Below are 24196 nucleotides of genomic sequence, written 5' to 3' on the forward strand. Positions count from 1 at the left end.
TTCCCCAATTCCCCAATTCCCCAACCCTTAGGCCCTCAGGTTCTTCACAATGGACGGGTATGTGGGATCATTCAATGGTCGAGGATCATGCTAATGGACAACCAAAGCCTATCTGGTGGAATTAGAGGTTTCGCTTTCCAAAAGCTCGCTGCGTTGGCAGTTGAGGCACCTGCCAATGGATCGGAGCTTGCTCGCCTCGCCGAGCAATCCCGACCATCTTTCGAGCCTGATGGTGCTTTGAATGGGGTATTGAAGCAACAGGCCCCGACATCCCAGGTTCCAATGGTGTGTCTCTTTATTGCTTCCGACCACCCGGTACCGTAGTGGGTGCTGGCTAACGTTCGGACAGGGAATCCGGGAACTAGATGTCCTTCTGGCCCTATGTAAAGCGGCCTCGTCGGTGAACGACCCAGACAATGCTGCTCAGTTGGCATTACAGCTCTCTCGATACCTGCCGGAATCACACAGCCAACTATTTCGGTCCTCGCCCTTCCTCCATGATGTAAAGCCGTCGCCTTGGGAAACGCTCACGAACAACCTAGCTCTCGCGCTCTTGTCGTTGGGAACTAAGTATCCAGACCTACGACAGACGGCCATCGACGCTGTCCACGGATATTTGAACAACTGCGCCGAGGCTATCAATGCGGTCACACCTTTCCAATACTCTAAATCTGAGGCGGGGCGACAGGGCGTTATACATGAATCTGTTACTGTACTGTCAATCGCCGTTTCCCTGGTTGGATTTATGGAAGCCTCCGCAGAATACACCTTGATTTGGCATGCGAGCGAAAAGTTACGGATTGTCGATCATCTGCGTGCGATGCTGTCCGAGCATTTCCTAATCGCAGTTGAGACGGCTTCGTCCACTCTCCGCAATGCAAACGTCGCAGATCATGCTTTCAAAGACTGGAGAAAGTATACCCGTCGGTATGCTGCTCATGGTCGCCCATTAGGTGCCATGCTTGTGCAAGAAGGCTATATGCGCTTCGTGAAATCATGCGCAGCCTCTCTGATCGGGTTTCAGCGCCTGACCGATGAGCAACTCTTGGATGACTACATGACTGGCGTTGGTATTGCCAAGAGCTATGACGAGGCGGATATATCTCTGGTCGAGCGTGTCACGGATATCATTAGTGAGGAAATTCACCTGCTGGAGGATGGTTCTGACTACCTGCAAGTGGGGTCTCCTTGGCAGCAGCACCTTGCCTTCTCGGTTAAGGCACATGCCTTGATAGGCTTCCTTAACTGCGTGATTCTTGGTGAAGATGCAAACAACAACGAAGTACTGCTATCCTGGCTCGAGGATACATTGCTTGACTCCCAGCAAATGTCAAACGTGGAGCTGTCTGTGACAGCTTTGAAGTGTACCGCCATTCTTGCAAGAATGTCTCCAAATGGTGCATCTGTTGGAAGACGCTGCCTTCTGAAATTCCTGACTCAGGGAGGTGTGTCGGCTCGCTCTACCGTTGCCGTCGCTTCTCGGTGCCTCGCCCAGATCCTGACTATTCTTTCTGAGGACGCTGTGATTACTACCCTTTATTCACTTGGTAATGCGCTAAGCCCGAGCACGAATGTAGATCAATCTAGCCAAGACCAACTCATTGGGGATCATACTGGGCCCGGGATGAACCTCGAGGCATACCCCAAAAATGCAAGCCAGACTTCGCTCTCGGCAAATGGCGAAGATGACACTATCACCTACAGGAATGTCATTCATGCCATCGTGACAGTCGCGACTACTTGCCACGATGACAAAATCAGTGCATTGGCCCAGTCTATGCTTCTCCAAAAAATTGGCAAGATCAATGTCGCAGTCGATGCCTTTATAATCCAGGAAACTGCCGTTCTTGCTTTGAGCGGTGGACAAGCCGAGTTCCAGCTTCTATTGAAGTTTTATGCACGTATCTACCTCGATGGCGTCAACAAGGGACTGAACGCCATATCTGATGCTGTTCAATGTGCCATGGCTTACCTCTCGATTACTTTGGATCAAACGTCACCGCTCCACAGGATTTATTTGGTCCATCTGTTGGAAAGCATTATCAATAAAGGTGATGTGCCAGACTTTGAGTATGAGCGACACAAGGAGATTATTTTTGCCGCGGATGATATCACACCCCTCTTGAAACCGCTAGCTCTGCTCGTGTCTTCCAATCGCTGTTCTACCAGGGCTTCCGGGTCAGCGTGGGAGTATGATGAAGCCATTCTGACTCTGTTCCGAGATGCTTGGTTCAATATCGCCATCCATGGAATATCTTTCAACTCCAGCGTTGCCCAACGGCATTACAAGGAACTCCGCCTTCTCGCACATCATTCTCCCCCTTTGGTTGCCGAGAACCACATGGATTCTCTGGAGAGTGACGTGGAATTGAATACGGTGCTCAGACGCGGGATGGGACCGCAGCGAGGCATAGAACAGAAGAGAGTTTTAATTTCTGAACTCCCTGGCCGAGAATCTGATATCAAGAAATTGGATTATTCACGAGCAGTGTTTCTTAACGCTGTAGTTTTGGTCGAGAGCCTCCGTGCCTCCTCCGGGGACTCTACCAAGACGCTCAGTTATTTCCTTGACCCGGCCTTGGCCACCCCGGAGATGGTTGTGTGCATGAATGCTGTTGCAGACAAAGCGGTTACTTGTTATCTGTCTCTTACACTTTCCGGTGAACACGATGACTTTTCAACCCCTTACCTGTCTAAGCAGCTTGCTGGATTCCTGGTTGCTTGCTGTCATCGTATTGAAAGGGTTCAAAGTATTGCGACGCAGTGTGCCGACAGAATCATTCGTGAATGCCCTTCTGCCCTGTGCGAAAAGCATTCCCTCTTTGCTTTGCTCGAGATTCTGACCGTCATGTGGTCTTCTTGTCTGCAAGGAGAACTCGATGAGTTCGAGTGGAAGCCATCCTTGGTGTCTCCCATGGGCATTGTCAAGGTTGAATTGCCCGACAACTACGCGCTGAGAAGGGCGACTCTGAATCGGTTCCACGAACGAGCAAGGACCTGGGTGACAACTGTCCTGAACATTGCCCCATTGGATGTCAAAGGGTTACTTCAGACCTATCTTTCCGAATATGACGACGATGGTGGGTATGGACACATTTCGCTAGGACGTTCATTCGCTCTCGAGATGGGCTCCTTTATCCCACAAAGTGACCCACGGCTTGGATCGATTAATGGCTACGGAAGCAGCGACTTCAATGTCGCATCTGATTTCATGGCACTATACACGACACGCCAGAAGTACCGACGTCCAGAGATACCTTCTCTCGGCAGTTTAAAAGGAGATAACTGTAGCGGTTACGTTGAACAGCCTCGTGTTAATATTTTGCCTGAGTCTGCTGATTCTTTGGAAAATACTCTCTCTCGTCTATATGGACGAAGCATTGCTGGCGAGGAGATCCCCCTGGTGGAGGTCAGGGATGTCCTTCGGCAAGCTGCGGGACTTATTTGCAGCACCAGCAAGCCACGACTCTCCGTGGTTCACTACTTGGTTGCGTTGCCTTTCCAGATCTTCACCAAGGAGACCGTCAAGCTTGGTGTCTCGCTCTGGCTTGGAGTCATTCACGAGAACCCAAACACTGAGCCACGGATCCTATGTGAGGTGATTGAGGCCTGGGAGAGAAGCATAAGGCGCCGCAAAGGATTGTTCGATCCTACTTTTGAATACCTTGATCCACTGCATACTAAGATTGAACTTTTGCCAACTGATAAGGATCTTATGCTTCGCATGCAGCAAAAAGCTCAAGATACTCTCTCACCGCACTTGCGAGTTCTTCATTTCTTCGAGAGCCACTTCAACGCTATCCGTCTAGGAAATCTGCAAGATCAACAGCTGTTTTGTCGCCTGATTGGCAGCACCGCTGTCGGACTTTCAAAGACCGAGGGCCATCCATTGGCGCGTGAAATCCATTTCCGCATTGTGCTCCTTGGTCTCAGGATTTTGAGGCATCTCAGCCCCCGGAACAGTGGTGCATCTTGGAAACTCAAAGACCAGATTCTGTCTGCTGCTTTGAGTTGGTTCAAACACCCTCCAAGATGGTCATTCGGAGGCAATCGGCTGCAGATTAAGGCAGAGGACAGAATTCTTAGCGAGGTGACCGTAGCTTTACGAGGTGTTGCAGGTATTGCTGCCAATGCGCAAGGGTCATACAAGTCTTTGCAAGCCAAAGAAGACCTGCTTCAAATCCTTGTGGAGAACGAACGATCCCGCCTTCGAGTTTGGCTCTTCCCCCTAGATCCGGAGCGAAAGCACCACATACCTTCGATTGGAGGCAAGAATTCCGATGAAAGCCCCGTATCTTTACTTCGGCTTGCCTGGGCGGAAAATGCAGGGTTGGCTATTCAGATGGCTGCCCGATTCCCCTCGCCCAAAATGCAGGCTGATGTTAGATCACTGATACTCAATTTCCCCGAGAAGGCCATTGAGGAGCCAAGCGCTCTGGAGATTATGTTTGACAACTGCCTGCCCGCTGATGTCGGTTTCCAGTTGAAATACATGCTATACTGGGCCCCTGTTACCCCCACGGAGGCTATCACATACTTCATGCCCGCTTACGGCAATCATCCTTATATCTTGCAGTATGCCATGCGGGCGTTGGAGAGCTATTCGATGGATGTTCGCTTCTACTTTGTGCCACAACTGATTCAGGCCCTGCGCTTCGATGCTCTGGGTTATGTAGACCGCTACATCCTCGAAACAGCCAAGCTGTCTCAATTGTTTGCCCACCAGGTTATTTGGAACATGAAGGCCAACTCCTTCAAGGATGAGGATTCTCAAATCGTAAGTATTGATGTTGTCGAAACTTGATCGTCGTTGGCTAACATTCTGCGTTAACAGCCGGACCCTATCAAAGATACACTCGACCGTTTCCTAGATAACTTGATCTCAAGCTTCTCGGATGAGGAGCGTGCCTTCTACGAGAGAGAATTTTCGTTCTTCAATGAAGTGACGGGTGTCTCCGGCAAACTTCGCCCCTATATCAAGAGGAGCAAGCCCGAGAAGAAGGAGAAGATTGAAGAAGAGTTGCGTAAGATCAAGGTGGAAGTTGGAGTGTACCTTCCCAGCAACCCCGATGGTGTAGTCGTTGGTATCGACCGCAAGTCTGGCAAGCCCTTGCAAAGTCACGCAAAGGCGCCTTATATGGCGACGTTCCGAATCCAGAAGACAAGGCCACGAGTGATCGAAAAGGCCGAGGCCAACACGGGTGATCACCACCACCACCAACGCCAATTGACGAATCATTCCGAGCCTGAGCAGGAAACATACGAAGTTTGGCAGTCAGCTATCTTCAAGGTCGGTGACGACTGTCGTCAGGATATGCTCGCCCTGCAGATGATTGCGGCCTTCAGGAGCATCTTCACGAGTGTTGGTCTAGATGTTTGGGTCTACCCTTACCGGGTGACTTCGACAGCGCCTGGCTGTGGTGTGATTGATGTGCTTCCTAACTCCATTTCTCGCGACATGCTCGGCCGCGAGGCCGTCAACGGGCTATATGACTACTTCGTGTCGAAATATGGAGGCGAGGACTCGATCCGATTCCAAGAAGCGCGCACCAACTTCGTCAAGAGTATGGCCGCCTACTCAGTCATTTCTTACCTGCTGCAATTCAAGGACCGACATAACGGAAACATCATGATCGACGATGCGGGCCATATCATCCACATTGACTTTGGATTCTGCTTCGATATTGCACCTGGTGGAGTGCGATTCGAGCGCGCACCGTTCAAGTTGACCTCCGAGATGGTCGCCGTCATGAGTGGAACGCATGACCCAGCCCACCACCAGGGCGGCAACTCGGGCATCAACTTGCCCGGTAGCTCCCACAACCCGACCAACACGCAGCCATACCGGTGGTTCGAGTCGTTGGTGGTGAAGGCATTCCTTGCCTCTCGCCCTTATAGCACGAAGCTGGCCCATATTGTCTCCCTCATGCTTGACAGTGGTCTTCCGTGCTTCAAGCCCGAGACTCTGAAGAATTTCCGCGACCGGTTTGTGTTGGATAAGAGCGAGCGCGATGCGGCCGAGTACATGCGAGAACTTGTGCGCAAGTCGTACATGAGCGTGTCTACTAAGGGTTATGATCAGTTCCAACTGATGACCAACGGTATTCCTTACTGAGACTATGTAGGTTGCTCTACACAGGTCATTTTCTCTATAGATATTTAATTGATTTGATTTCATTTTCATTTACCTCCCATTCAGTTTTACCCGCAAGATATAAAAGCCCAATGATATGTGAAAAAAGGGTGGTTGACGTCACGACTTCGTCGGCACCACGACACATCAGGTTTCCCCGGCCAATACCCCGGATACGTCTGATGTTATTGCATCTATATTGGCAGCATGAAATATAGGATAGAATAAGCGACCTCGGATGAAAATATACGGTAAATCCGTCATATATAGATACCCAAATATTAACAATGATCGTGATATCTCCCGTATAACATATATACTTCAATTGCCCTCGGGGTGGCGCGCATTCAATGCATGACGATGTACTAGGTCCGAGGAGTGTTCCGGAAGTGGCAATATGACGATGCAAAGACATTTGACCTAGACCAGATCTTTATAATGTGCAAGCCAGCCTTGGGCACAGCCCTATTTTCGGACCTCTTTAACGCCAAATCCTCTCCCTCCCTAACCAACCAAATCTGGAACGAACAACACATGAAACTGTATATTCTACATATTGTATACACCTCTAATCTCCCATCTCCAGGATGAAAATCCCATTCCTCAACAAGCTCAGCGGTGGAGGGACAGGGACCAAGTCCCCGCCATTAACGGACTTGTCGGGGGAGTCCGCGATCATAGATCGCGAGAAAAGAGGCAGCAACCTGGACGAGTCGCGTGTGCCATGGGTGACCTGGAGGTCTGTGTTGCTAGGCGCCTTTGTCTCGATTGGTGGTGTCATTTTCGGATATGATACTGGCCAGATCTCGGGCTTTTTGGAGATGCGTAACTTCAAGCAGCGGTTTGCGCAGCTGAAACCCGATGGGACGTATAGGTTTAACAATGTCCGGTCTGGATTGATTGTTTCCATGGTGAGTGGATATCGTTGCATATCTTTGAAAAGAAGAAAAGACGGATATGAATGTGAGAAAAGCTAACGCTTTCCAGCTCTCCATCGGTACCTTGATAGGAGCTCTCCTCGCCGGACCATTAACCGACCGAATTGGCCGAAAATGGTCCATCTTCTTCTGGTGTATCATCCTCCATGTCGGACTGATCATCCAGATCTCCTCACCAGCAGGAAAATGGTACCAGTTCATGATGGGACGGTTCGTAACCGGATTCGGCGTGGGAGCCTGCTCACTGCTGGTGCCAATGTACCAGGGTGAGATTTCACCACGACACATCCGAGGAGCGATGGTGTGGTAAGTAGTAACCTAACTGTCAATATTGCAATATACCCAACCCTAACACTCTCCCAGCTCCTACCAATTATTCGTAACACTGGGCATCTTCATCGCATACTGCATCAACTTCGGCACAGAGAGCATGGACAACACCGCCTCTTGGAGAATCCCACTCGGGATCACATTCCTGTGGGGTCTTGTCCTTGGTCTCGGGATCCTCTTCTTCCCGGAGAGTCCTCGATTCGACTACCGCCATGGCCGTGTGGACCGCGCCCGACGCACCATGTCGAAACTGTATGGTATACCCGAGAACCATCGGGTCATCGTGCATGAGATTGCCGAGATCCAGGAACAGCTGGATGCCGAGCAAGGGGCACGAGGCGGGATCCGTGGGTGGCTTGAGATGTTCCAGGCGCCGCGCATGGCGTACCGCATCATACTTGGCGTTGTGCTTCAAGCTCTGCAGCAGCTGACCGGTGCCAACTACTTCTTCTACTACGTGAGTGTTTCTTTTTTTTTTGCAAGGATGTAACGTAATACACGTCGAGCCTGTCTAATATGATATAGGGAACGGTTATCTTCAACGGAGCAGGAATCGACAACACATACGTGACGCAGATGATCCTGGGCGGAGTGAACTTCGGCACGACGTTCGGCGGCTTATATGTGATCGAGCACTTCGGACGACGCAAGTCTCTGATCGCAGGCGGGATCTGGATGTTCATCTGCTTTATGGTATTTGCGTCTGTGGGCCACTTCTCGCTTGATGTTCACACGCCGCGTAACACGCCTGGAGCGGGTAAAGCAATGGTTGTATTTGCTTGCCTGTTCATCACTGGGTTTGCAATGACATGGGGCCCGATGGTGTGGGCTATTGTGGCCGAGCTGTATCCATCGCGGTACCGAGCGCGAGCTATGGCGATGGCGACTGCGTCGAACTGGCTGTGGAATTTCCTGATTGGATTCTTCACGCCGTTTATCACTGGCGATATTGACTTTGCGTATGGATATGTGTTTGCCGGGTGCCTGTTCTTCGCGGTCATTATTGTTTACTTCTTTGTCATCGAGGGCAAGGACAAGACGCTTGAGGAGATGGATATGATGTACGTGATGCGTGTGCCGCCGTGGAAGAGCAGCAAGTGGAAGCCACCGGAGCCGGAGAATCGGCTCACGACCGATCAGCTTGTGGATCGGAAGGTTGCGAAGAAGTATAACAAGGAAGAGGAGGGTGCGGAGAGCAGGAAGCAGACGGAGGGGGTGCCTGGGCATTCACATGCTGAGACTGCCGAAGGCGCAGATGATGCTGGGACCGGACCCTCGCATTTCTCTTGAGAATTGACCTTGGGGTGACATTTGGTGACACGAAGAGTTGAAGTGGTGGGCTGTATATGGGCCGAGAGGAAGCTTGTGTAATGTAGGGGAGTAGTGAACATACGGAGAGGAAGTTCAGTGTATATACTGAAACGACCAGAAGATATATAGAGTACTCCAAAAATACAATTCATAGTCCAAGAACCAGTGGCCAGTGGGTGTCAATTTGGTAGTCATATAAGAATAAAAAGCATCCGCATCACCAGGATGGAATGGGTAAGGAAAAGGCTCAGAAACATATGAAAACGCCGATCCCAGGGCTGAAAAAGAAGACAAGTTGATGATCCACCGTGGATCATTTTGATACATATTCCACGTATTTGCAGAAAGAGGAAAGAGTTGGGAAGACACATCAAGAGGATGGGAACCCAGAATGATACAAGTCTGATGAGACTTTTGGCATCCAATGCAGTAAAAGTAAAAGTAAAAGTAAAAAAGAAAGAAGGCAGAGAGGCCAAGTAGCACCGATCAGGATATACTTCCCTTGAAAAGGTGACGAGAAATCTCTCTAATCCATAAAGTCACCTCTCAAGATCTTCTCCTGGAAGAAATCCGGCTTATTCTGCTTAGGCTGACGGGGCATTTCCCGGCTAGGCTGTTCCATCGACGCGATGGAAGCGGCACGCTGGTGGTGACCGGGGGAACGCTGGGCTGCCTGTGGGGAGACAGGGCCGCCGATGGAAGGGGCACGCTCGGCACGAGAGCGGAGGGCCTCGGACCAGTTAAAGCCTTCGCCTAAGGGTCGGCGTGATGCGTTAGATCTCTCATCCTGAGGAGAGGTTGAAGTACTTGCGGAAGAACGGGTAGTAACAATGGCCGAACCGGCCGGAGGGGAACGGCGCGCGCCTACGGCAGATGGAGGGGGGTAATTTCTACCATTGCCTGTGCTTCCTGCACGAGCATCACGCAGGGCCTGTGCACCAAAGGAGGCGCGTCTCCCGAACTGCGAGGTAGGCGAGGTTCCTGTTGCTTGGTCGTCCTCGAGGGCGTCTTCGGCCGGGACGTTGGAGCCCATTGAGCTGGATAGGCTACCTCGACGGAAGTTGCGGTTGCCACCAAAGGCGGATACCTGAGTGGGGGAACCAGAGAGACCTAGCGTGGTGATTGACAGCCGACGCTGGTTGGACTGTTGATTGGCACCCTGGGTGTTGGATGGGTTGCTCGGCTTTGAGAAGATGTCGGCGATGGAACCACGACGTCGACGGTTCTCTGCATTTGGGACCGAGATGGGGGAGGTGGGATCGTTGGACATTGTCAGATGAGGAAGGGTCTGAAATGAGAACAGAAAAATGCGGACGGACTGGCCGCCCTTCTCATAGAATAGAAGATTGGAGAATCGAGTAAGATCAAAGTGACGAGAATGGTCTCAGCACTTGAAAGGGGGGAGGGTGGAATGATGGTGGGGGTTCTTGATTTTGAGGAAAGATTGAAAGATTGAAAAGGGGTTCAGATGTTAGATGGAATGTAATAAAAGAAGGGATAAGCTAGAGAAGAAGTTAGAAGTTGTGAAGTTGGAAGAAGTGGAAGAAGAGGAGAAGAGAAGGGGGGGGGGGGGGGGAAATAATACGTTCACCGAAAGGCAGAAGAAAGCTAAGCATCCGATTATCTGGGGAAAGTGGCGCTAAGTGGAGAGTGGTGATGTCGATGAGCTGACTAAGCAGAATAAGCAGGCCGTTTTAGTCGATTGGTGTACTTGGGTGTACTTGAGTTGCTTATAATTGGTTATAATTGGTTGTATACTTTATTCGTGGCATGTTGTGAGGTTTATACAAAGCTATATAAGGCTATATATATATATATATATATATATGTTATATTCATGTATATAAGATACATCCATGACGTCGATATATCATGGTGACTTCATTCTACCTATCACTATCACTGATATAACAACACCTAGATAACACAGTAAATAGTCAACCTAGTTTAGAGAAAGAGGGGTATCATGCAGACAAAACGCTAATCCTTGCAGAAAAAGAGGGGGAGCATTCATGTTCGTAGCTCGAAAAAAAAAAAGTAAATAAATATGGACGTACATCGTGTATTGCTCGTTTCCCATAAAAAGGTGTTTGTATGTGCTAGATTTCCGATTTCTTTGCCGTTCTAGAAGGAATCCCCTCTGTCGATGTCATTATAGGCCAACCACAGACAAAAGACAGGGCAGATCATCCCCCCAAGTCAAGCCGGAAAATCAGGAAAATCAAGGCAAATGAAACAACTGAATCAGTTTACGGCCGATCGTCGGCTCGATTTCGGTGCCATCACGAGCGATTTTGATTTCTCGATTCGCATTCCAGGGGTTACGGAGGCCACGAGTGCGTTGAAAGGGGACTCGCTCCGTCGAAATCCATTGAATACGGAACGGTTTACCAAAGGTTTGACCTTCTTCCGGATCCTCAGGCTCGACGCTCTTCACGCTGGCGGTGTCGTTCTCGTCTTCCGACGATTCAACTTCCCAGAAGATAGTACCTCGCACTGAATCATCGATGATTCGGCCTTGTGGCGCTGTCGAGGTCGCCGCTGTTAGGGTCACGTCGAGCTCGTCGGGTCCACCGGGCGGCGGATCGGGCCGGGATGGCATCTCCAAGGCCAGCTCCTCGTCATCGCTGATCGGGGACATCATACGCGCGTATCCAAAATACTCGCCAGATTTGTTGGCGGAGAAGATTAAATAAACGTAATCGGTAGTCTGGCCCCAAGGTCAATTGCCGTCATTGCAGTACTGTATATGGGTGTATACTCACCTCGAAAGCCTGATTCATCGCCGCTTCATTGTGTGACTGCGTAGCCCAAATGCCACTTTGCTTGCTCAGCTCGAGATCTTCCACTGTCAAGCTTTTAACAATAAAGTACCGATCTACCAGCCGGGCCGGGGGCGGATAGCTCCCTGTAACAGGGGCGGCCGAGCTGAGCTCCGGTGCGATTGAATGGTCCTCGCCCGGGTCGGTAGCAATAGCAGTAGCAGTAGCAGTAGCCGTAGATGTAGCAATATCCTCCAATCGTGGTCGGAGAGCATGATTCACCGCAGGAACTGCCAACCCTACAGATCCGGACCCTGGGGCAGTGAACCCCTTTCGCAATCGACAGACAACACGCACGCCCTGGAATCGGGAGTCGTGGAATCTCGCCAACGCCGCGACACAGGCGGCAGCTGACTTATAGTTCACGAACGCACAATTACTCTTGGAGATCAGGAACACACTTTCGATGTCGTTTGTGGCCTCTTGTGAGAAATGATCCTTGAGATCCACGACATTGGCGCCTGGGGGGAGATTTCCAACCCAGAGCGCATGGCCAGATTGCTTTGGTTTTCGGGGTGGCCCTCGTGGGGTACTCGGAGCGGTCGGAGATGGTTGCGAAGGGGATCTGTCTTTAGATGAATTGCAAGTTAGAAATGGATCCAAAGGGCAAAGTCCGAGAGGGGGCAAAAAATAGAAAAAGAAAAGAAAAAAAAAAAAAGAGCTCACCGGAGAGCAGTGGTTGGGGTTGGGGCGCTAATTTCATGGGATTTGATCCGTCCACGATGGTTTTTGAGACGTCATATTCTAGATCGGCCATTCGTTTATCGGCTTCTTTGCGCAAAGAGCCCGGTTTCGATGGCGAGCTCGTGTTAGTGCGGACTGGACATGCAGTCTGGGCCATTGGGCCGGGAGGAAGCATCCCATGTCCATAAGGGGCAGGGTATGGTGAATGAGGGTAATACCCCGAGCCATATGGGGATATTTGTCCGGGACTGAGATTTTGCATTTGGGTTCCATGTGGCTGGTAATGAGTTCCATGTTGAACGGGGCCTGGGTGTTGAGGGATCGCATACGGCGGATAAGCTGGGTAAGGCATGCCGTACGCCATGCCTCCGGTGTTGTGTCCATACGGAGCCATTGGCATGGGATACATCATGCCTTGCCCTTGGGCTGTCGGGTACTGATGTATTGACTGATCATAGCCTTGTGAATGATGGCCTGGAAGAAAGTATCCCATGTTGCCCATATTTAAAGGAGAATGGGCGGCTCCATATCGAGCTTCTGCAAAGCTGGAATAGTGTCTGACATTGGGAGGTCGCGCTGAAGTAGGAGATGTAGCTGAGAAGAGAATTAGTCAATAGAGAACGCTTGGACATATATTTTGAAAAGAGCAGGGACTAACCCTGTTCTGATAACGGGGCTGTCCCGCCGGCTGTCTTGTCTGGAAGAACATTGCCCATGAGGTCGTTGATGAAGCCTTCAATTGCAATGTTTGAAACTACTTTATAGATTTAGTGTCTGTATAGAATGGACACATGTTACTCGCGATCTTACCTATAAGTCCAGTAGCCCAAGGCCACTGAGGTTTCTATAAGAAATCCCAGAAATCTCACAGATGCAAGTAAGACTTCCCCACGAGTCCGATAGAAAAGGAAAGAAAAGAATGGAATAGGGCAGAATATTGTAGAGAAGATATAGAGATCAGGAAAGAACCCAAGCTATGCAAGTCAATTCACTGGATTTGGGATAAGAAAATCTCAAGAGAATGTGTGTGTGTGTGTGATGGTTCAAGAGGAAATTGAAAGGGGAGGAAAAAAAGAGAAAAACCACGAACACGCACTAACATCCCCCCCTCTCCTTCTAGACCATAAGCCCAAGCTCACAAAAAGTAGGACAAAAAGACAAGGGATTATAAAGAAACAAGTGGATTAGGCATAAGAGATAGGGAAGCTGAAGGCTATAACCGGATCCAGTCCAAGATATGTCACAGTAGGGGAAAAGTCCAGTACGAGAAGATGCCAGAGGAGAAGATACCAGATCAGGTATAGTGAGGGAATATGAAATCAGACCCCCCAAAGTTGACATACCTGTACTTTGTTTCAAGTGTTGTGTTACTTTGACAATGGGTCTAGACAGGACTAGACAGGACTAAGGGGGGGGGGGGGGGGGCAGGTATTTTGGTATTTTGGTCAATTGGCGTTGAAGAGCAAAAGAGCCGAGGGGAGGCTGGTGAAAAGAGGCTAAAATAGGGTAGAATATGGAGTTCCCGGGAGCTTGGACAACACATATAAATATAGAAATATAGAAATATAGAAAAGAAAAAAGGAGGCTGACCGAGATATGCAGAAAAAAAGAAAAGAAGGATGGCCAAAAATGGAGCTAAATAAAGTGGGAAGTCCTGTCTTTTGTTGAAGAGTGGCGGATGAGGGTCCTGGGTCTCTTGGAGTCTCTTGGGGAGAATTGAAGCCAATCAACTTTCTTGGCAGGTGTGGCTGATTATGTCAATGGCTTCGAAGTAGTCAGTTACCTAGGTACGTATAGGTACATACTATTATAATAGAGGGATACTATAGAAAGAAAAAAGAGAAAAAAAGAAAAAGAAAACAAGACGGGACGGGTTCGGGACTGCATACTCCGTACTGTATACAGTATACAGCCATTAAGGGGTTTTTTATAGTGAAAAATATGTCCTTAGGTATACTCCGTAGTGGCGATGAATATCGACCACCAAATAGGAGACTCGGGATTATTCGAAATATGAAAATAATTTATGGCCCGAGGATCGTGTCATCGGCGCAGATGCGCACGGAAATCCAGATTGAGCATTCCAATTTGATTTGATTTTTTTTCTTCTTCTTTTTCTTCCCGTGTTTTGTGATGGGTATCTGGGCGGGGCCAGAATTGTCGCGATTGGGGGGAGATATTAATATGTTGGGGACCTGTTGGAAAAAAATTGGAGTGACTGGCAACACCCGAGGAGCCTCTTTGAGCCTGGGCCAATAGTCGAGTTCGATACCAGCTTTGCCACTGTCAGGGAGAAGACAAAGAACCTAATGAGAGAGGTGTGGGATGAGCTCCGTGCAACCTGTACAACGGTACTCCCTACAGTATGTATAATATACGTCAGACGTAAGGACAGAATGAGACATTAGACCCGACGCATAACCGGAAGGGGAAGGCAGAGACCGTTGGAGCTATTCTGGATACACTCCCACTAGGCTCGATCATAATCCCACCAATTATGTTTTTGATATTGGTTCCAATGGGACTTTCCACTTCTTTGGGACGTGGATATTGTAGTATTCCGAGTTCAAGCCTCTTTCAGAGGCAAAAGGGACACCAGGTGCTACTGTATAGTGTGACAGAGCACAATTGCCTGATGTTAGGACATGACAGGAACTGAGAAACGTCTCGATTATTGGGTACTTTGTACGATGTAGTATTGACTCTGGCCGTTTCAGAGTATATGCCGTGGATACCGTACGTACCGCTGATGAATAGGGATCAAATGGAGCTTGGTGATCCTGAAAAAAAAAAAAAGAAGGAAAAAAAAAACAAGGTAAGACATCAATCTTCACATCAAATAGGACACCGGAAGTTTCTTCCCTCAAGATGAGCCAATTGGAAAAGAAAAGACAGGAGAAGGGACAAAATGAGGTGAAGTTGGATCCACTCGATTTATCCACTCGATTTATCTATCGGCATCCCAGGCCAGCCAATCAGCAATGGGTACTGGGAACTACAGCCGGCATCAGAGAAAAAGATGGACTATTCTAGGTACATCTTTTGTCTCTTCTGAAAAAGAAATCACTCTGGGAAAAAGGTGATAGAAAAGAATATTATAGAATAATTCATCTTTGATTTATGTCATTTCCCCAGCCATCAGATGTATTCCTACTATACGGAGTACAATACAAAGTATATTGCGAAAAGCATATATCCACTATCCACTGCAACACTGTGGCTTTCTATCAAACCAATCAGAGATATCAGAAACAGCCACAATGACTCTGGAGTTATTTAGGCATTCAAGTTTGAATTCCAATGGATACTTGTCTCCAGTGTCGAGTGTAAGGTACCTTGCATCCGACTAACCCGAGAATATCATATTTCTATGTTGTATGTTGTACTATAATACTATGTACATCGATATACGACGGTTAGTATCAGAGAAATGGAAAACAAATATGGGTTCATGCTTTGCCGTGCCTTCATTTCTTTTTTGGAGTAGCACAGATGCTGTGTATTGTATACATTGAAGGTATAGTATATGATACTGTCCTTCATTAGCTGACAACCCCCGGACTACTTCTCCGAATCAACTTACATATGTGTTGTGTTCAGACACAACCCATATGTCGCACTTTGTATATCCAACACTACAAAGTTAATGCATTCTCGACAGCCCTGTAGCTCATCCCCCTTACCACTCCGACCCACTATGTTGGAGTATACTCCAATTGGACTATGTTGTATAAACCGGAGATATCCCGAGAACGACACAGGCATCCTGTCTACAAAGATCTACAAAGATCTATAATACACAAATATAGTACCCTTCAATTCGAATAGTGATATACATTGACGACAGAGGGCCACTGACGCACCTTTGATGTAAATGTATTTTCCGAACGGATATTCCAGCGCCTTTTACTATATTTTGTACGGTACACGATGGAACATGAGAAAAAGCCAAGTCTAATAATTGGCGATCCGTCCAACATAAGTGGTTGTTCTCTCGAAGGCCGGGTATTCGGACATTCTTCCCCTGCGGGAAGGCGCCACATGGACACCTTAGGCGTCACTATGGATCCCTGACGTCATGGATGCTCCCCCTCTTCAATTCACTTATGTGGCCCTGCATCTCCACTCCTTTCTATACTGTTCTATGACTCGAGAGAATGGATGTCATGAGCGTTCGACGGTGGGACAACCCAATCACTCTGTATGTCTACCCAATACCAAGTCGGACTTGTCCGTCAAGGGCGAAAAAAAAAAAAAAAACCATTCTATACCGCGTTCATGTATCAGTGGCTTTGTGACTGTGGGTTTCTACTACAATATACAACATGACTCCCCCCCAATCACTGCAGGGATCGGCGGGGATCCGAGCAGGACTCAGAACAAGTCCAAACTCGGATAATGTCCATTGTTGCATTGCGTATGGAGTACTCCGTACAATGGACCCCCTTCACAGCCCCCATGTCTCCATATCTCCATGTCCATGTTGTATGATGCACCGTAGGTGCTTCTACTTTCATCGAGGAGATTGCAGGTCTTACCATTTTCGGCCACCGCTAGACGCCACAGCCCCACGGCTTTGCAGTTCTAGTTCTATGATCGTTGAGATTATCATCCGCTGCTGGGGTCAGTGAGGAGACTTGGCCGTGTTGGGATTGCCACTGTTAGGCAACTTCCTTCCCGTAGGTAGAGTAACTATCCAGTATGTGATAAAGAATCGGTGGTTTGTGGTTTATACCTAGGTAGATATTTTGAGATAGGAAAGTGGATAACGAGGCGAGGCGAAGAAAAGAAAAGAAACAGGGGTATGTCCGGTAGCTCCATTCGATATATGCCGAAGATAACTTGCAATATATGTAGATCGCTGTTCGAAAACTTCATTTTTCCATGGCCCCGATTGATAACCGCGATAGTAACCCTAATTCCTCCAAGGCCCCCAAAGCGCGGCAAAGCACAAATCGTCCGGAACGGGGATACACCACCAGAGCACAACTACATGCATGTACATATAAAACAGAATGATCAGAACACAGGGCAAAGGCAACAGACCCGACCCATATTTGAATTTGTCCTAGAAGACAATAAACCATAAAAGTAGTGAGCAACCATCCAAAAGTAGGATCGATATGCTAGTATCAAGAATTGACACGAAGAAGTGAAGAAAAAAAAGAGAGAGAAAGAAATCGCCGCCTGGCCCTCATACAAAGTAGTAGCCAGAACCAAAGAAGCGAAACAAGAAAGACTCTGACCAGAAACAGAAAACAAAGAGAAGGGAACATCAAAAAGTCATCAGAGGGGAATTTTTCATACGGAATCTCATTAAACACTCATATAATTACGATTATGGGCGGCGCGGCTGATGTGCTAGACGGGGGAATATAGACAAGATGAAGCGCGGGGGGGAGAAGCCCTTTATCGATCAATTCCAAGTGAAGCCACTTTCCCCGCAAAGCGAGCGCCAGCACTTCCTCTTTTCTGGAGCTTCTCCCTGTCTTTGTCTCTGCTTTCTGCGAGAGTTGGAGTGTTTGACGAAGAGGAAGATTCCTTGCTGCGGATAGTCGGGAGTGAGCCCAGGGTATCGTTTGCAGAGGACTTTCCACCGAGCGGTGGTGGAGGCACGCTGAAAGCAGATGTGCGGGCCGTCCGTTGGCTGAGGTAGAGCTTGGCTGCGGGGGAGAGAGGGATGGATGGGGGTTGTGGCGGGATCTCGGCGCCGTTCTGGACTAGCAGCTCGGCGATAGGGAACGGGATGGCTTTTGCGCTAGACCTGGCGGCGAGAGTGGTCGGTGGGGCTCCCGGGGACGCAGGATCGGCTGCGGCGAGGGCCAGGAAGGTGGCGTGGGTGTTGCGGGAGCGATCGGTTATGTTTACATTGCCACGCAGGGCGAGGCCGTAGAGGACCCCTTGAATTTCGTTCTTTTTAATTGATGCGAGAAGTGTTTCATCAGGTGTCGCGAAGCGAGAACGTGGCGAAGGCAGATTCTCAACGTAGGCTCGGTCAACATATTTGGCGGTGATGAATTTCAACCGCTGCTCTCGTGTAGAACTGGCGCTCGGCTTGAGAGTTTGATCCAGGGTCGCCTCCCAAATCATGTTGCTGACGCGGTTGCCAATTTGCAGGAGAATCTCAACGATATCGTTCGAGAAGGAATGTACATCCAATGTGAGAGAGCGGATCTTGGATATATGCGTGCCCAGAGAGCGGTGAATTCCACTACATTCAATACAGAGAATGATTCCGAGGTTGATGGACACCCACTCAACCTTGGATGATGATCCGCAATCAGCACACCAGTTGTTGCCTTGGTCTGCATCCCGTACAACCTGCAGAAGCTTTGCAGGATTCTCTTCAAAGGTGTTGCTATCATGACGGACATAGCCCGGACGCGCACCGACTGTTGTTCGGCGGATGACGCCAGCGTTGCTGCCTGAGCTAGAGTTGGAATAGGAATGGTGGCCAGACACAGACGAACTTTTCCCTGTTAAAACGGAACCAATATCCCGACTGGTCGGCTTATCATTCCTAGATCCGGAAGGAGGTGAAGTCTCCTGGCCTTCAACCGCACTCTGTAGTGCGTTGTTGATAGACCTGATCCAATTGGACATGTCGTCCTCGGAGGTGGCTTGGTATATACGTTTGAACTGGGGTGTGATCACTTCAAAACAGAACCGTCGCTCCGCGTTTCGAGCTTCACGGACGGACGCCATGCGCAGATCGATGGGGTCCATGTGTAGATCCAGCTTTTGCTTCCAGTTGCTATACTCGGATAATTTTCCTTGATCCAAGACAATCCAAAATCTAATAAAAATTAGATGCTTGGTCAACATTCATGCGCTTGTACTTACTTGTGCCATGCTTGTTTGTTGATCCCCTTGGGGTCGATGTGAGACCCTGGACGGGACAATGCCCACAGGAGGCCTTCTTTCCGCTGTTGGCCACTGGTTCGATCACATCCAAGACTGTTCTGTTCCTCAAGGTCCCGGATACCCTTGAAGCGATTCTGGCCCGCATTACCAACCACCGTCGAGTTTGACGCAGGTGGGCTGATCACTGTGGCTGATGCAACCGACCCTGTATTTGCTTGGGACGAAATCGATGAGGTGTTGCTAATGACTCCTCGAATCTGGGAGCCTGTGCTATCAGCCCTACCAAGATCGACCTCGGTAGAAGGACCGCCATTGGCACTTCCAGGAGGGATAGTAGGTATACTTGTCGCACCGGCCACTACGTCGGGCTCAAGATAGGGGTTGCTGCCATTTTCCAGAGCCCGACGCTTCTCTTCGCGCTCTGTACGCTGGAATTGGAACTCCTTGTCGGCCTGATCCACCTCGTGAATCAGAGCATCCAGTTGAGGGGTCATTCCTTCAACCTTTTTGGCGGCCGACAGGAAATTCTTGGCCTGGCAACTTGCATACTTGGTGAGATGTGAGAGAACTTCTTGCTCTTTGCGACCTCCGTGGAGATCTTGCATAAACGAGGAGTAGTCAAATCGCCTCAGTTCAAAATTCCGGCGCTTGACTTGGTACTTTGAATCGCTCTCGGCACGCTTCTTCTCTTTCAGCGAATCCTGTCGCTGGCCCAGGTACCTACTGACATATGCATAATAGTCACGGCTCTCTTCATCCCAGTCCTTCTTTTTGGCTTCTGCTTGTTTAATATCGTTATGATATAGCTTGACCAGAGGATCAATCACGAGTTTCTGAAGTTGCACCGTGTTGAGTTGCTCGTAGTTCAAAATCTGCCGAGCGATCTTCTCGAAGTAATGATCCAACGCTGGTTGAATCGCATTTGCATTGGACGTGGATGCATCATTCAATGATGTTAGGAACGCCTCCATGGCCTCGTTGCAATTGGCTTGTGCTAGCTGCGCGCTCTCGGCTTTCTTGAGCACCTTTTTGATTTTGCTTCGCATGTTACTTGTCTTCGACTCTAGGGCTTTCATAGTCGCGCGGAACAATGGTCCATCCTCCACTCCGCTCATCTCATCGCCTGCCCGCGAATGTGGGAGGTCCACCTTAGCTGGTGGTGGGGGAGGGGGCGCGGACGAAGGAGGGGGCGGGAGAGACTTCTCTGCTGGCTCGGGCGAAATAATGGAGGGAGTCGGGTTTGATTCGGCATCGCTATAGTGAGATAGAACAGATTGAGTCGATGAAATACGAGAGCGCGGGAAGACGGGTAACTCCAGCTTTGGCGATGAGATCAGAGGACTCGGCAAGGGACGCATGGAGTTGTGCACCCAGAAGGAAAAATGGGCGAGGGTGTTGAGGCGGTTGGTTCTTTGGTCGTAATCCAAGAAGCTGCAGCTGTTGCGCCAGCCGCCACCTTTGTCCTCTGTTACCTTCGGAGGCTTCCATCTCCATGACCATTCGAACGACACGGACGGGGTACCCCCGGTAGAGTAATCTCCGATCAGCTGGACATTAGAGTTATTCTGAAGGTTGGGGTTCGCATGGAACTCTCTTGTGATCAGATTATCCAGTTCCTTCGAGTTGGATGCGTGAGCGAAGGTGAGACCCATGAGGTTTGTATCTGCCACCTCGGGCATAGTCGTTGAGACACCATTGACGGAGTTTGGAGCATTACCAGTCTGTGTCTGGCGAATGATAAAGGTAAAGTTGAAGATCAGCTCCTCGTCGTTTGACAGGCGTAGCATGAACGTCGGGACCGGAGCAGCGGAGGGGGTGTCGGGGTCCTGTTTTTTTTGAGGGGTCTTGTTAGCTAGATGACTACAAGTATTCCAGGCTGTTGGGCACTGCGTACCTGAATATATTCGATCGGAGTATCGTCGCCGGCATCGCGCTTGGCTACAAACCTCGCCGCAGGGAACGCGTTGGGGGATAGGGTCAGAAGACGACGTCGTGGGTTGCTTATCGTGACCGATGCGATCGAGACTATTGAAATTTCATCAGTATATCGACCAGAGTTTCCGATCCGACGTTTTGACCTACAGCGATTCTGATCCTTGAAAAACAAGTTCCCCGCATCGTCTAGGCGGCTGGCAACATTCCCCATGATGGCAAAGGGATCAGGTCACGGCGCGAGAAAGGGACCGAAGTAGCGGGACCAATTGGCCATCGACGGTCTGCGAACCTGCAGTCGGATGGCCTTTGTATTGAAACGTGCAAATGAACCGAGTAATCATTCAGTGAAGGTGTCTAAGGGATGAGAGAGAGAGAGAGAGAGCTCAAAGATATGAAGGAGGGGGGGCGAAATCGGATAAATGCGCAGGTAACCAAATCCCCCGGATATATAGTGTTCATTTAGTTTAAAGCTTTTTTTTTTTTTGTCTTCGTTTCTTTGTATCTATTTATATATGTATTATAATATATATATGTATGTACGTAGACTTCGTATACTCCGTATATCATTTAATTATCTCTTGATTATTATCTCTTGGTTGGCTCTAACAACATCCAACATACTACCTATAAATCCACATATAACCATGACCATAGCCTCACTTCGGACTCAAAATCCTATAAATACATCGAATGGACCTTGAAAATGTCAAATTTTTATTAATAGGAATAACTATACGAAACAGCGAAACAGCCTGGTATCAAAAATTATTCGTGAACATCGTGACACTCGGTTCCAAACCAAGTACAGTCGAGAATGATACGTGGCCCCCTGAGAGACCCGAGAAAAGAAAAGAAACCCCCAAAAAACAAACAAACAAAAACAGAATTAGTTAAGTCGCGAGTTGACTGGTCCCATTCTTGGGTTCAGTGGTGATTGCACCAGTCGATACGGGGCGCTCACGGGTAGAAAAATACCGATGCTTGTGCTTGTGGCCATCGGGCTTCTCATCCGCTTCTACCCATCGCATCACCTGTCCTCGAAGATCGCGCATCTCGTGGACTCGTCGGGAAAGATCGCCTCGTTGCTTGGATTGGCCACTGCGCTCATTGAGCTCATCCTCTTCCGAGCTGGAGATTGACAGCGAAGATGCGCTGCTTTGCTGCAGGAACGTAATCACATTGCCTGCGTTCTTCTTGAATTCGCGCTGCTCGTTCTTCAGATTTCCCATTCGTTCCGCATCCGCCTGGCAGTCCAGGGTGGTAACATGGAGACCGGGGAAGTTGGAGGAGATAAATTCCTGTAGGAGTGGTAGCTTCTCTGCGTTGGGACGGTAGGTTCCACTGTCGTTATCAATAAATAGTTCGTAGTCCGCTGGATTGGTCGAGATAGGGATCCCTTCTTCGGTTTGGTCCAGATCCTCGCCCTCATTGTGGTCCTCATCTTCCTCCACGGGAAACTCGTCCGTCGGCACCGTGCTCGATTCTGCGTGCTCGGCATTCTCGGCATTCTCGGCATTCTCGGCGCGCTCTGCACGCCCCTCGGGAGAGTTACGGCGATGGCGATGCTTGCGCCGCCGAAGGAAGAATTCACCCGAGTACGCAATGTAGATAGACACATCACTGTGCATGGTGTGCTTGCTCAGCATATCGATGCCGAATTCTTTGCCGGTCTCGGTGAATCGGAGTTGTCCGTCCAAGGTGAGCACATAGGTGAAAATCCGTCCACCCTGACCATAGTGTGCAAACTCCAAGAACTTCTGGGCGAGTTCACGGCAAGGCGTCTGGAATGACCCGTGTAAGGTAGTGCGATCGAAATTATAGATGCGCTGGTGTTGGTGGTGGAGCGCTTTGTGCAGGATACGCCCTCGTAGACTTTGCGCCTGGAACATTCCGGCCACAAATGGCTTGAACTCTACATAGCGATGGTATAGCTCTGCAGGAATGGGGCCTGTGAGCTGCATCTGAATAGCTTGGAAACTATTCGAGGGTCAGTATATGAATGGCCTAGGGAGGAAAAGGGAAGGAAGACACACTTGTAACGACTAATGGACTTGCCACTGCCATCTTTGCTTTTAACCTGGTCCTTAATGCCAGCCAGCCGTCCGATCAGAGGAGAAAAATGCTTAAACCAATGGTTGGGACCAATAGTGTAGACTTGACCCCCCTCCGTGCCAGGAGTCTTGCCGAGGCATTCGATACTGGCCACCAACCAAGACTCCTTGCGGTGACCAGTCGCAAACGCCGAGACATTAGTGAAGACATAGACGCGCTTGCTCCCAAAGCGCTTTTTAACCTTGAAGGACTTCTCCTTGAAACCTGCCCAGTCCTCCGAGAGCGCAGGAACGTCGATGAAAGCGATTCCTAGTTTATCATCGTGATCCGCGGGGTCCTCGTCCATGAGATGACATTTCAACTGAAATCCCGAAGCGGGAACATTGGCGACAATCCATTCGCATTCCCACTTGGGGTTCATGTCCTTGCGTATGGTCGGGGTGCGGAAGCGCAGGTCGGGGTCTTGTTTATGGCGGGTCGGCAGATCGACTATCATGTGCGCGGAGACGTAGGGATCGGAGGAGAAACTGCCAAAGTCCGCGACGGGTAGGTCCTCTGCGCGATGGAAGGTAATCTTGAGGGTGTAGCCTGGTGGGGCATGAGGAATAGGAGTGGCATCGAAGCCTCCGGCGGGCTTTGACTCGTCATTCATAGTGATCCGGCGATGTATCTTGTCAGCCTTCTCGACGAATTTGGGGCCATATTTGTCGATGGGATGGACAGGCAATGACCGGGGTTGGGAGTCATCCATGGCGGGTATATAGGAAACAAATCTCTTTCCCCCCAAGATAAGGATAAGTTCCAATTAAATAAATAAAAATAAGGGAGGAAAAGAAGGTGGAGAGGGAGGTCCAAGCTTTTTTTTTCAGCCTTACAAATGAAGAACCTTGAGAGTACGGAGTACGGAGTACGTACCTCTCTCCTCAGGCCCTAAGAAGAAAAGATGGGCGCAGGCAACAGAGATTGTTTTTGTATTTGGGGAGTTTGCCAAGACATTCCAAGACTGAAAGAGGGTCCCAGATGACCTCATGGGATGTCCCATCTGGTTCAGGGGGAAGTCAGCCCTATATTTATTATATTGATTATAATGATTATATTTATATTACATACGTTCTGATATTGTAGAT

At 49.3% G+C, this 24196-nt stretch overlaps 6 protein-coding genes across 6 annotated transcripts; 2 read left to right on the forward strand and 4 right to left on the reverse strand.

The window, feature by feature from the left end:
- Positions 1–49: 49 nt before the first annotated feature.
- On the forward strand, positions 50–6115 carry stt4 (1-phosphatidylinositol 4-kinase STT4; the record flags this gene model as incomplete). Its single annotated transcript, XM_040960573.2, has 4 exons — positions 50–57; positions 108–285; positions 350–4777; positions 4835–6115. 4 exons carry the CDS (start codon positions 50–52, stop codon positions 6113–6115), a joined length of 5895 nt encoding a protein of 1964 aa, XP_040808934.2.
- A 605-nt stretch (positions 6116–6720) lies between these two features.
- On the forward strand, positions 6721–8691 carry N7455_008558 (sugar porter family MFS transporter; the record flags this gene model as incomplete). Its single annotated transcript, XM_040960566.2, has 4 exons — positions 6721–7044; positions 7121–7377; positions 7435–7858; positions 7927–8691. The coding sequence occupies 4 exons, from the start codon at positions 6721–6723 to the stop codon at positions 8689–8691; spliced, it is 1770 nt and encodes a 589-aa protein (XP_040808937.1).
- A 547-nt stretch (positions 8692–9238) lies between these two features.
- N7455_008559 (uncharacterized protein) lies at positions 9239–9982 on the reverse strand (the record flags this gene model as incomplete). Its single annotated transcript, XM_040960569.2, has 1 exon — positions 9239–9982. One exon carries the CDS (start codon positions 9980–9982, stop codon positions 9239–9241), a length of 744 nt encoding a protein of 247 aa, XP_040808965.2.
- Positions 9983–10738: 756 nt separating this feature from the next.
- Positions 10739–13256, reverse strand: N7455_008560 (putative YT521-B-like splicing factor). Its single transcript, XM_065605900.1, has 5 exons — positions 13029–13256; positions 12877–12972; positions 12201–12812; positions 11478–12103; positions 10739–11422 (listed from the first exon to the last, which is right to left on the reverse strand). The coding sequence occupies exons 2-5, from the start codon at positions 12932–12934 to the stop codon at positions 10934–10936; spliced, it is 1785 nt and encodes a 594-aa protein (XP_065460849.1). The 5' UTR covers positions 12935–12972; positions 13029–13256; the 3' UTR covers positions 10739–10933.
- Positions 13257–17627: 4371 nt separating this feature from the next.
- Positions 17628–21228, reverse strand: N7455_008561 (putative ARF GTPase activator (Csx2); the record flags this gene model as incomplete). Its single annotated transcript, XM_040960608.2, has 4 exons — positions 17628–19014; positions 19062–20908; positions 20977–21107; positions 21165–21228. The coding sequence occupies 4 exons, from the start codon at positions 21226–21228 to the stop codon at positions 17628–17630; spliced, it is 3429 nt and encodes a 1142-aa protein (XP_040808958.2).
- Positions 21229–21639: 411 nt separating this feature from the next.
- N7455_008562 (C2 domain protein) lies at positions 21640–23935 on the reverse strand. Its single transcript, XM_040960583.2, has 2 exons — positions 23051–23935; positions 21640–22994 (listed from the first exon to the last, which is right to left on the reverse strand). Exons 1-2 carry the CDS (start codon positions 23818–23820, stop codon positions 21908–21910), a joined length of 1857 nt encoding a protein of 618 aa, XP_040808947.1. The 5' UTR covers positions 23821–23935; the 3' UTR covers positions 21640–21907.
- Between the last annotated feature and the right edge of the window lie 261 nt (positions 23936–24196).

The sequence above is a fragment of the Penicillium solitum genome, assembly GCF_028829755.1.
Source record: "Penicillium solitum strain IBT 25940 chromosome Unknown utg000005l_segment0_segment0, whole genome shotgun sequence".
In the NCBI taxonomy this organism is placed as follows: domain Eukaryota; kingdom Fungi; phylum Ascomycota; class Eurotiomycetes; order Eurotiales; family Aspergillaceae; genus Penicillium; species Penicillium solitum.